This window comes from Lytechinus variegatus, chromosome 5 (assembly GCF_018143015.1).
Source record: "Lytechinus variegatus isolate NC3 chromosome 5, Lvar_3.0, whole genome shotgun sequence".
In the NCBI taxonomy this organism is placed as follows: domain Eukaryota; kingdom Metazoa; phylum Echinodermata; class Echinoidea; order Temnopleuroida; family Toxopneustidae; genus Lytechinus; species Lytechinus variegatus.
This window is the reverse complement of record NC_054744.1, coordinates 4663028-4675294: the sequence shown is the minus strand read 5'-3', so window position 1 is coordinate 4675294 and position 12267 is coordinate 4663028. Positions and strand designations below refer to the sequence as shown.

The 12267-nt window shown below is 37.3% G+C and overlaps 1 protein-coding gene across 1 annotated transcript; it reads left to right on the top strand.

Annotated features, from left to right (window-relative positions):
• LOC121414727 lies at positions 1-2959 on the top strand. The gene is made up of 2 exons (XM_041607794.1): positions 1-227; positions 2000-2959. Exon 2 carries the CDS (start codon positions 2130-2132, stop codon positions 2823-2825), a length of 696 nt encoding a protein of 231 aa, XP_041463728.1. The 5' UTR covers positions 1-227; positions 2000-2129; the 3' UTR covers positions 2826-2959.
• The last annotated feature ends 9308 nt before the right edge of the window (positions 2960-12267 follow it).

Below are 12267 nucleotides of genomic sequence, written 5' to 3'. Positions count from 1 at the left end.
CAATTAAAACAAAAGCGCTGATTAAGGATATATGCTCATGTTTTATGGCATGTGTTTTCATGCAACTAAAACGTTCAATTTCGGTGTTATTAGAGAACTAAATGCAAGGATTCATAAGACATTTTTTTTTTCGAGAACTTAGAAGTGAACGATCGCGGATGGGGGACTCTATCTTATGAAGGTTCCAAAATGATTTATACAAGGAAATTCGGATGATATCGATTCATGTAAGTTGTGGTTTATATATTATTACTAAAGGTTTTTTATGACTCGTTATCACCTTTTTCACAGATATTTAGATCAGATATCGAACAGCTGTCAGGTATATCTTAATCAGCAATAGAGCCCAGACAGTTTATATCAAGGAGTGTGATCATTTTGTGCTTTGAAATTATGTATCGCTTGTTTTAATGTAAATTTTGATTGCATTAGTTTGCATGGGATTAGGAGGGGGAATCCGTGCCGATTTGTATTGCGAAATAAGATAAGAAAGTTCCATGCACCATGCACACTTCCCTATCAGATTATAACTTCGAATATTAATCCATTTCCATGAATATTTTGTAAGATTTATGAGGGAAAAGTTTCTCAGTGAAGCCAATCAGACGAATCCCTTCTAATCGTGGCCGTACGGAAAGAGAACAAGGGTATAGTCCCCCCCCCCCAACTCCTGATTTTTTTTTGGATTCTTTCACTTTTAAAAATGCAAAAGCGCCACCACGACAAGCTACTTCAATTCTCTCCCTTCTTTCGAGATTTTTACGCGTTTTGCCCCCCCCCCCTTCGGCCACTCACTTGCTTTTAATGTTCTAATATCGAGTTTTGCGGATCAAAAAGAATCCACAAAAAAAAAAATGCGTGAGATAAAATTTGTCGACGCGATCTGTCTATGGAGAGTATGAATTTCCTTTATTTGAAAAAATAATCTATGGAATAAGAAACCAGAAGAGGAAGGCGGAGTGACGAGATCGGCCTTTGAGATTTTTCAGAATAGCAAAGAAGAAAATGGAAATTAGCTTCTTGTACTCCACAACATCCATTTGTTTTTTGCATTATCAGGATTGTCGCCCTTGCTCCTTACCTAAACATGTACCTAAAAAAATACAAAAGTCGTCATCACTATCATCATGATCCAGTAGGGTTACAGTGAAAATCTAATCAAGTCACGCCCATCGTTCCCTGTCATCATCATTATAAATCATTACCATTTTAATCGTTATCATCATAACTACCGCCACCCCCACCACCATCATCGACGATCGTCGTCCTGTACATACCACCCGGGGGGGGGGGCACTTCCATTGACGGGTGCATGGATACCATGCGCGACCATGGGGTATCGAAAGCACCCTAAACACGTATTTTCCGTATTCTGAAAATGCACCCCTTAACAAGTAATGGCGTGTGAGACCCTACCTTTAACAAGTATTGAAAACAAAACGATACTCTTGGCAAGGAGTCCCTGAAACGACCCCACAAACAAGTAATTAGTACAGCGATATTTTTATTGTTATGTTACGGACGTCGGTCGTCGGTTTTACCTTTACCTACAGTACATTGGGTTTAGTACAGCCCCACCTCCCACATCTCGCGCAAATCGTACTCTAAACACGTAGTGATGACTCTTCGGGCAAAAAGTACATCCTTTATATAACATTTTAGTCTTAATTTTTTCACCCTCGCAAATTTAACCCTAAACACGTAGCTTTCCTAGCGTAAATAGATACCCCTTTTTCATTATTTTAGCGTTTTTGACACCCTTATTACGTTATCTTGAAAAAGACATAATTTTTACATGTTTTGGGGGTCGCACATGACATCCACTCGTCAATGAAACTGCCCCCCCCCCCGGGGGACATGCCACAATCATCACAACCAGCTCAATCTATCAATATGATACCCGAATGTTATACCACCACAAAAAAAATATCAAACATTTAAAACAATTGATTTGAATGTACTCCGTATACATGATGATGTCCTTTTCTTAATCTTTCAGATTTCAAAACGTGCTGACCAGAGAACACTAAGGTTATATAGGAAAACCTTGGAGTGATTAACACCGGTTATCTGGTCAAGGAGAAACTCTGAAAGATCATTTAGTTTCTGAACTATTGACTCAGGACGGCATGGGGCTGGTGATCGGGATCACAGCGTGCTGTTGTGCTTACTGCGCCGTCAAGAAAAAGCGGAAACAGAAGATGAAAAGACTCGCTGAAGCCAGGGCAGCGAGCGAAGAGAACGGACTCGACGCCGACGCCGAAATCCCCGTCGACGAGAGCATGATAAGGGGGCAAGTCGACGACGCCACCGACGACGAGCTCAACGCCGACTATCCTCTGCGGAGTGACGGGGTCCAAGCCAGGATGGACGAGGACCCGCCACCTTATCACGCGGTTTCTGTTCCCAAGGAAACGGTGCTGGAAGAGATGGACGAGACGGGTGGTGAGAACATTGGCGGGAGAAAACATTCCTCGAAGAAAGTAAAATACAGCCACCTCTCTGATACAGCAACGGTCGTTGGCACGGCAACGGAGCAGAAGGCAACGTCATCTGTTGAGAAAGAAAGGAGTCACGTGGCCTCGCAAGAAGAAGCCTTCATCAAGGAAGTCGTCGATAAAATGTCTGAAATCGAGGACGAGGGCGCGTTCGACGGTGGAAGTAGAAAACAATCTTCTAAAAAGTACAAATATTCGCCACTAAAGGCACCGACAAGCGGAGAAAGAAAGAGAGTTAAGTCTGGCGATTCTCAAAAAGACTATGATGAAGTTAGGTTATCGATATCTAACGATGTGTATATAGATGAACCTGCGACCGAAGTTTGATTTCACCAAGAATATGGATCAAGTTTTTTGTATATATAATCTCCTTAAAAAACACCCAATGACCAGAGAAATCACTGATTTGTTTTGTTTAGTGTTTTTTTTTTTTGATGTTCGCATGCTTCTCTCAAAAGTATAATTTTATTACCAGTTTTTAAGTCCACGCTCAAAGGAAACATGACGGCTAAAACCAGTTTTAATTCATGATCCTAATTTACTATTACCCTTTTGCAAATGATGACTAAATGTCATTATCTGATTTGCTTTTTCATTAAGGAAGTTTGGGAAACCAATTACTACATAAATGTATCATAGCGTCTTAAACCGAATAGGGGGTAGTCTAATTACCAAGCTTGCTTTTTGGATATTGCACCCTTGTTTCAATGGAACAGTGGCAATTTGATTTAATTGTATTGACACTATTTGTATCGGCATCTTTATGTTTTGCATTTTTTAAAGTTTAACAACATGGAAATAAACCCAACGAATAAAATGAAATGAGAACGTTTAGCTGAGAAATATTTAACAACAAAAACAACGCTACCCGAATCTCCCCCCCCCCCCCCCGAAAAAAGCCAATCTTTATTTATGCATTCGTGGAGGTTCGTGCATGTACGAATAGGCGGGGTTTTTTTTCTAGATGTAGCGTATGATTGAAAGATCTTTTCCAAAACAGGAAATGAAATACTTGATGGACAAAGTTCGTTCATCATGTCTGTAAATATTATACTTTAAAGATTATGTCGTCGAAGAAAAGGGCAACCCGATTTCAAGTTGACTTTTAAAAAAAGAAGACAATTGCAGAAACATCTCACTGAATGTTGGCAAAATTTCGTCAAAGCATAACCTTGAGGTTCCGTTTTCAAGTTTGTAAACTCTGACGTCACTTGGGAGAATCTTCCCACGTATGCCGTGATCAGTGGCGGATGGGTGGGGGCACTCGTAGAGAGAAAGTGTAACATTTAAGAAAATTACAACAAACTTGTGTTGAAAACCATCCCTAGCATGCATCGATGGGGTGGACATGATTGGAACGACCACGGGTTGGGGGTGCCAGGGCGAAAGTTTTAATGGGGAAGTCCTAAAAAAGGGCGAGGATATTTTTGGCTGCTTGTCTAAAAAAATTTGGAAAAAAGTGCCCCCTCCCCCTTCCCCTTCTGTGGGTCCCGAGCTAACATGTAAAGCATATATCCGCTGCTGGCCATTGCATATATACACATAAGGTTATTTTCTAAAAAAAAATGTAAAGAAAAACAATGAAATTGGCAGTATGTTTGAAACACGGTATAAACGCTACGTAACAAAACTATGAGTACAACAGCAACAATGACTGTAATTAATAGGCAAATTTTGTTATCTTAAGACAAATTTATATTGTATGGAGGTCATGCTCGCATGCATGTAAATTAAAAAAAAATATATGCAAAACTTAAAGTCCCATGACTCTATTATTCAACACTGGATTATGAAAAACATTCAGTAGTATTTTAAATATTTCTTGTAACATTTTATCAGTACCAAACTGATGTCACGGTGCACTATCTCTTTGAACTTATTTTAGCTAAGATTCCGAGTGTTAAACGCTAAATTTAAGCCCCATTTTTGTTACAGCATGAGTTAAATTATGCAGTAAAACTGCATAAAGGAAAATTCCTTTTTGCTAATGTTTTGCGTTTTTATTGTGTGCAAACACCATTTTGGCAGTAATGACGTCATTAGTTTAAATGATTGATAATATGGTGTTATAGTAAATAGTGGTAGTAAAATACGAGCTGTGATTGGCTGGATTTGTACCACGTGACCTCCTTTCAAAAAGTTATATTGTACATATGTACAATATAACTTTCGATTTTTGGATGGAAAAATCCATGATGGGGGGCTTAGATTGAGGGATCTATTTACTATAATAAATAGTGAACGTTCTATCATACAATTACTGGACTATATGAACTCCAAATATAAAATTATCCCTCGTGCAAGCCTATTTCACCTCGGCCTTCGGCCTCGGTGAAATAAACCTGCACTCGGGATAATTTTATATTTGTCGTACATATAATCCAGTATATTGTACAACAGATTGTACACTATTTATATAATATGATACTACAGTAATGTCGAATGTTTTGCATTTTCAATGATTGTTTGTCGCTCATGATATATTGTTGTTACCGTTCATGTTTACTTTATGTTTCTTTTAATAAAATGAGATTATTGTATTTCAACTTTCACAGTCGAACATGACATGAGTTCCTTAACTTGTTGGTTTGAATTTTGCCCGTCGAGATATTAAAAGTGATGAAGTATAGGCTTCAAAATAAGAAGTTATGCACTATTCTTTTTAAGAATCAACTTTTTGAAAGATCGCCAAATTTAGTTCGTTTTTTTTTTCGTCTAAACAATTTCTTTAGAAGTATACCTGTGTTGGGTTGAATGACTGAAGCGGATGACTGAAGCCAGTGCGTTGTGTGTAAACGTCTCTACCATGTTTCATAGATGCAGGCTATGTTACAATGGAAAACACTCCGTCCCTCGGATAGGACGTTAAATGGAGGCCCCGTGTAGGGAGAGTCACCACCTCTGCACGTTAAGAACCCACTAGGGGGTAACCCCGGTGTAGTGGTCCACCTGCATTCTCCCCAATCAGTTATATCGGGAGGAGAGACGTGCGGGTCATAGTGATTCAGTTCGCTTTTCGCCTCCCAGGCACAGGTGACGCCAAACAATAATAACAAAATTTGGTTAAAATTTAACTTTATTTACCTTTGTATTATATTTTTTTGTTCTGCCAAGGGTTAATAATTTTTTTGTAGACAATGAGAGCACACTATTATGTAAATTTCTTTGCTCTTAATGATAAATACCAAACTTAATGGTAAACTTCCCTTTTTTATTTTAGATAATATAGATAAGTGCGAAAAGCAAAACCCCTTTTCAGTATTGGCAGATATTGTGGTATTATCTCAACTCACATTAAAACTGCATGAAGAGAAATCTTGTGGGTTATTCTATTTTCTTATACATTTTGAATAATCAACATTTCGGTAGTAATGACGTCATTAGTACAAGTGACTGATAATACTGATGACATTAAAGTAACTTTAAATATTTAGGTTTTCGTCTGTGGTAATTTTTTTTAGTGGCTATCATGTTTACTTACGTGTCTCTCGTTAAAAAAGTAATTGTTTTTCACCTGTCAATGGTGAAAATTTTATTGGTTCCTATCTTGAGGAAGATTGTAGAAAAGAATAGATTCACATAACGCGTATGGGTCTGTTTTACGGCAGAACTGCCACTATTAGTTGGTAGCGAACGTCATTTTTTATGCAAACTCTGTACAGCAAAACTAACATTGTTATCATACTAGTATTTGGACTTCTTCTTCAGACTCAGAATCTAATTATTACAATGCTAACATTTGGTTTTGTTTAAGGGGACAAGAGTCGATTAAATGTAAACTCATTATCACTTCGAAGATGATTTATTACTGTGTTTAAATTTAGAAAATATGTTTACAGCCATAGACATCAGGGGCGGGGCCACAGTGTTGGGCGCCCCCCCCCCCCCATGATTTTTATCATTCTTTTTGATGAAAAAAGGAACAAAACTTTTTTTTAAAAAATTGGGGGATCGAAGAAATAAAGGAGTCTAAAAATGAGGTCCCTAGCTGTGTCACTTACCTACTGTAATCATATTGAGGGGGAAATGACGTCACGTTTAGACAGTATCCCACCCCATCCCCCCCCCCCCTCCACTATGGTCTATCAAGTCTAGTCACGAAGCTAAATCATTGAGTTATGTAGGTCCCAACCAATGGAATGAGATTCCCCAAATGATAATTCATAATTTATATCTTCCTTTAAAAAAGAGTATAAAGTTTCTAGTAAATGATTATTAATTTTCACAGTTGATATCAATGCATTACTTGTACCGTATCAACCCGTGTTCTTGTTGTATTCTAAGTGTTGTTTTTCTCCTTTTTCCTACATTGTATTTGCTATAATGTTATGAGATTATGCTTTTTTTCTAATTAATATTGTTGTGTTTTTACTATGTTTTGGCGATCCAGCTTTACAGGTTTCTTATAACCTTCATGGAAAGCCACGCAATTTATTTTATTATCTAATCACATTATTTGATGTTTCTTTGCAGTTTCCTATTTGTGAAATAAAGATTGAATTGAATTGAACTTCCTCGTTAAAGTCCCCATCTCAACTGAATCTACGTTATATCGATTATATCGACATAGGGTTAAGGGAGATTGGATCGACGGAGAACCGGAAATGTGTCGGAAGACCTCTGACAAGAAATGCCGAAAGGAAAGCATGAGTTTTCGTCGTTAATATATTTCATTTAGCCGTTGAGGCATAAGAGGGAATTTATCCTATGATTAAGTTGACAAAATTGAATATTATAAGTAGAAAAGGAAATTTGAAAGAAATAATTAAGTCCCCACCCCCCAGCGGACTGGTTTGAAGGGGTGGGGTCACCATGCATAAAATCATGGTACTTGTTGAGGCCTCAGCCCCAGACCCCCCTTCGGTTATGTGGCTCCAGGATGGTAATCAAGAACACTAGGTCACAGAGCACTCTAGATCACAGGGGAAATTTATATAAGAGAATAAAGACGGATCCCAGGTAAAAAGATTTTATAGATTTTCCTGTCCAATATCATGTCGGAGTCACTTAAATGTGTTAATTTGCATTTTCATTCACGCGATATTTTTCATCGGTCATTAAAGTGTAGAATGTGATTAATAGAAGACGCTATAATTCCTTTATAAACACTCAACTCTATTCATGGTCAAGACTACCTCAACTTTGATAATTTCAATATTCATTTTTAAGTGCTTTTGATTTCGTTCGAAGGTAAAGATGTTTGTAATGGTCTTAAAAAGTAACGAAAGTACTTTTTGTTCTGAATTTCGGGCAATGAAATTCAAGAATTGTGCATTTAAGCTACAATGACCGATATGACAGCTTGAGCATCCAATTTATTTTTTAAAGTTCAAATAAATGATATTTCATTCCTTTGTTTTGCACGGCATCTGTATTATGTGTGAATATATAAGTTTCTAGAATTCAAATGTTTAAACAAATGCAGTGGCGTACCTAGGATTTTCCACAAGGGGGGGGGGGGGGAAAAATCGCCCAAAAAGAGTCCTCAAAAAAGGACATTTCACAGCAAAAACAAATTGACAAGAGGGCTAAATTAAACATAGACCTATGTTAAGCTCAAATTTGATTTTCAACGCTGCCCTTAGTTTTCAGCCTTTTTTCCATCAAAAAAACGTTTGCATTTTATGTTTTTAGTGTTGTTATTGTCATAGTAGCGTTTCAGTGTATTGCTTTAAACGCCATCATTTTTGGACCCAGGTATGATTTATATTGCATCTTTTGCGTGGGGTTTTGCATTTCGTTTACAAAGATGTTAAGGTCAATTCCATATCTTTCCTTTTCACCCGACAATGCTGACTGTGCGGGCTCAGTGTGATGAAAAAAAAAATCTTACCCTCGCCTGAACACTTACTTTCAGAAATTCAATTTCTTAACGGTATGTTCTTCAAAATAAAACTACATGCTCGTGCTAAAGGGCTAAAGCTGAATTGTTCTATTAAAGAAATGAAATCTAAATCTTATTGAATTTTGTCATATACTGAAACCCGAAACGAAAAATTATCAAAAAAAATGTGAAAGCGTAACTTTTGAAAATATATACCCCACTGAACTACGCACACCGATACAAGGACACAACGATATCCAGATCAGTGACTATACTAGAGATCGCTCGTTTAATAGTTTGCCTGAGACGTCGATATCGTGGACATAGAGGGCGCTCATGCAGAAACATCTTATCGGAGAGCCAACCGGGGGGTGTCAAAATGAAAAAATAAAAGCGCACGCTTCCGTTTTCGCTGCAAAAGGGAACGCTGTCGTCTTAAATGGCAAGAGCACTGACCCGTAGGAAAGAAAGATGGACAATGGCACGCTGAGCGGGTTCGCCGCAGAATATAAAGGTAAAAACGCACGCACACCTTTGACAAGCCGCCTAAGAAGTATGTTTATAAGAAGTATTAAAAATATCTCTAGATCTTATTTTGCCATCACTCTCTGATCTGACTAGCTATTCATGCGGGCTAGTGTCCTCATGAGCTCCTGTGATTGTGAGCAGACCGGGCTTGTCCCTTAAATCCTTAAATTATCGATAAACTGAGCAGCGAGCAGGAGGCAACCAGGCCAGGCCCCACCAGGATGTCGCTAGCAATTACGGTGAGTGATGCAAAACTGTATTTTGGTACCCTTTGTATTAAGTACTTTAAGATCTATTTGTAGAATTTGTTTACATGTATGTTAGTATTTTTCTGTAAATATGAAAAGGAAAATTTTGCTGGGCTAGCATGATGAGCGTCATCAGACAATGAATGCGCTTAATAAGACATCACCATTATTATTACTATTATATATATATATATTATCATGATTATCAAAATGCTTAATCGACTCTTTTATTGAATCATATGGATTTTCATAAGGATATGATACTTTGCTATTCTGTAAAAGTAATAACTCAGATAAAATATTGATCCTGCTCAGAAAGTCGCGAGCCACAAGCATTCACTATCATATATTTTATGACAATATTATGTAATGATGTAAAGAAAATTGGCCTACATGGTTATTATTTCGTTCATCTTGATTTAATATTGCTTGTATATATGCTCACGGAGTTAATGTGCCGTATAGTGCAATCATTGGGAGTCCACGCGAAGGATTGTTTTTGTGTTTGGGAACGCAGCAATAGACCCCCCCCCATGAACAAAGGATAATCATCTGCGCTGACGCCCATAAGCGTATTTATAATGTCAGTGTATGTATTTGTAATATGGTTTTGTTAATATAAACAAAGGCCTGCATGATAAACTACAACGTTTATGATAAAGCTCTGATTTATTTGGTTGCCATTCATGCATTATGTTATTATAAGCTTCTGTGTATGATTTTTAATTTTATGTTGACCGTGTGTTAGATTACAATTCATCTTGAGATTATTTTTCCATATAGCTTTATCATAGATATTTGTTTTCTTTTATGCATCTCCCATCCTTCTCATTTTCTTATTCATCATCTTTCCCCTTTTCTCCTTTTTCTCTTTCCCATCTTTCTCCTTTTTCTATCCATTCTCTTCTTTTTCATTTGAAAGCTTTTCTGATTCCCCCTTCCTATTTTCTTTTTCTTATGCTACTCTTTATACTGCTCCTCCCTCCTTCTACCCTATATTTCTTCTTTGTTCTATATTCCTTCTCCTTATTTTTCTTCATTTTCTTTTCCTTATTCCTCTGTTCATTATTCTTATTTTTAAATCTATATTCGTAGAAAAAGGTCAAACTAAAACCAGCAATACCGCACTTGACATAATTATAAGACATGATAGAGCCCATTATTTTATTACACTATTGCCCACACAAATCAACTTAATTTGGGAGAACGCCAAATTTCGTCAATGTTCATATGATTAATTTCCAAGGAGGATAAGTCGTATCAGGGTGAGCAAACTTTGATAGACAAAGGGAAATCTTTTTACCCTATTATGTATCTGACTTTGTTGTGTCTGTACTGCCAAGGGTTAACAAACTTTTTAGGCATCGATACCACGGATATATTAGAGCGAGGTATAACCAGGAGCCTTTTTTCAGCCTAAAAAATATTATGATTTTCATTAAAATGTTCATAATGTTTCTAGTCGAGAACAGTGATATACAATTTAATCATTCGCATGAATTATGTTTTCACACCAGAGCAAATTTCTTATCCTGTTCCTCTGTGATTTGTATCCTTGTTGATGTGATTTAAATTGGCTGAGAGCTTTTTTTCTGATAGAACGATGTTGACGATTAGAGTAACCAACAGAAGGTGACCTGTTTCACTATGATCATAATGATAAACGTGTGACGAAAACAGTGTTGGATGAAAGGTGCCTCGGTGCTCTACTATCAAAGGGTGGTGAGAGTAGAGATAGGTTAAGCGTGACTTGTTGCTCTATGTTAGAAGGGTAGGGAAATATTGGTAGATGAAAATGTGACTTGTTTCCTTGACGAGGAGTAGCATACTGATGGAGAGCTGCTCTCTGATAAATACAAGGCGACTTATTGCTCCATAATAGAGGAATGATATAATGGAAGGAGACTTGTTGCCCGGAAAGATTAGCAAAAACAGTGGCATATAAAATGATACTTGTTGCGCTAAGAAGGGTGACAGAAATAGTACTATATGAAAGGAGACTTGTTTCTCTAAGAAGGGTGACGAAAATAGTGGTATATGCAAGAAGACTTGATGATCTAAGAATGGTGACGAAAATAGCAATATAAAAGGAGACTTGTTGCTAAAAGAAGGATGGCGAAAATAGCAATATCTAAGGAGACTTGTTGCTCTAAAAATAGTGGTATATGAAGGGGGGTTGTTGCTCTAAAAAGCGTGACGAAAATAGCAATATAAAAGGAGACTTGTTGCTAAAAGAAGGATGGCGAAAATAGCAATATGTAAGGAGACTTGTTGCTCTAAAAAGCGTGACGAAAATAGTGGTATATGAAGGGGAGTTGTTGCTCTAAGAATGGTGACAAAAAAGGCTATATTGAAGGACGCTTGTTGCTCTAAAAAAGGTGACGAAAATAGTGGTATATAAAATGAGACTTGCTGCTCTAAGAAGGATGACAAAAATAGTGGTATATAAAAGAAGACTTGTCGCTGTAAGAAGGGTGACGAAAATAGTGGTATATGAAGGGGAACTTGTTGCTCTAAGAATGGTGACGAAAAATTGCTATATTGAAGGACGTTTGTTGCTCTAAAAATGGTGACGAAAATAGTGGTATATGAAGGAGACTTGTTTCTCTAAGAATGGTCACGAAAATCGTGGTATGTGTAAGGAGATTCGTTGCTCTAAGAAGGGTGACGAAAATAATGTTATATGCAAGAAGATTTGATGCTTTAAGAATGGTGACGAAAATAGTGGTATGTGGAAGGAGATTTGTTGCCATAAGAAGGGTGACGATACTAATGATATATGAAAGGAGACGTGTTGCTCTAAGAAGGGTGACGAAAATAATGGTATATGAAGGATACTTGTTGCTCTAAGAAGGGTGATGAAAATAATGGTATATGCAAGAAGACCTGATGCTTTAAGAATGTTGACGAAAATTGTGGTATATAGAAGGAGACCTTTTGCTCTAAGAATGGTGACGGAAATAGTAGAATATGAAAGGAAACTTTTTGCTCTATACGATGAATATCATGTGATCCGATTTGGACCAATCAGATTACAGAACATTCTTGGGAGTTGTATAATACAATATTTTTCAACCGGTAAATTACCTCACACACTTTTGTTAATGTTCACGAGGTTTCCTCGGGTCGACTAAAGCCATGAGTGATGTATTTTCCGTCCAAATTGCGG

Excerpts from the sequence above, each read along its gene's own strand:
- LOC121414727 (XM_041607794.1), top strand. The coding sequence starts at position 2,130 with ATGGGGCTGGTGATCGGGATCACAGCGTGCTGTTGTGCTTACTGCGCC.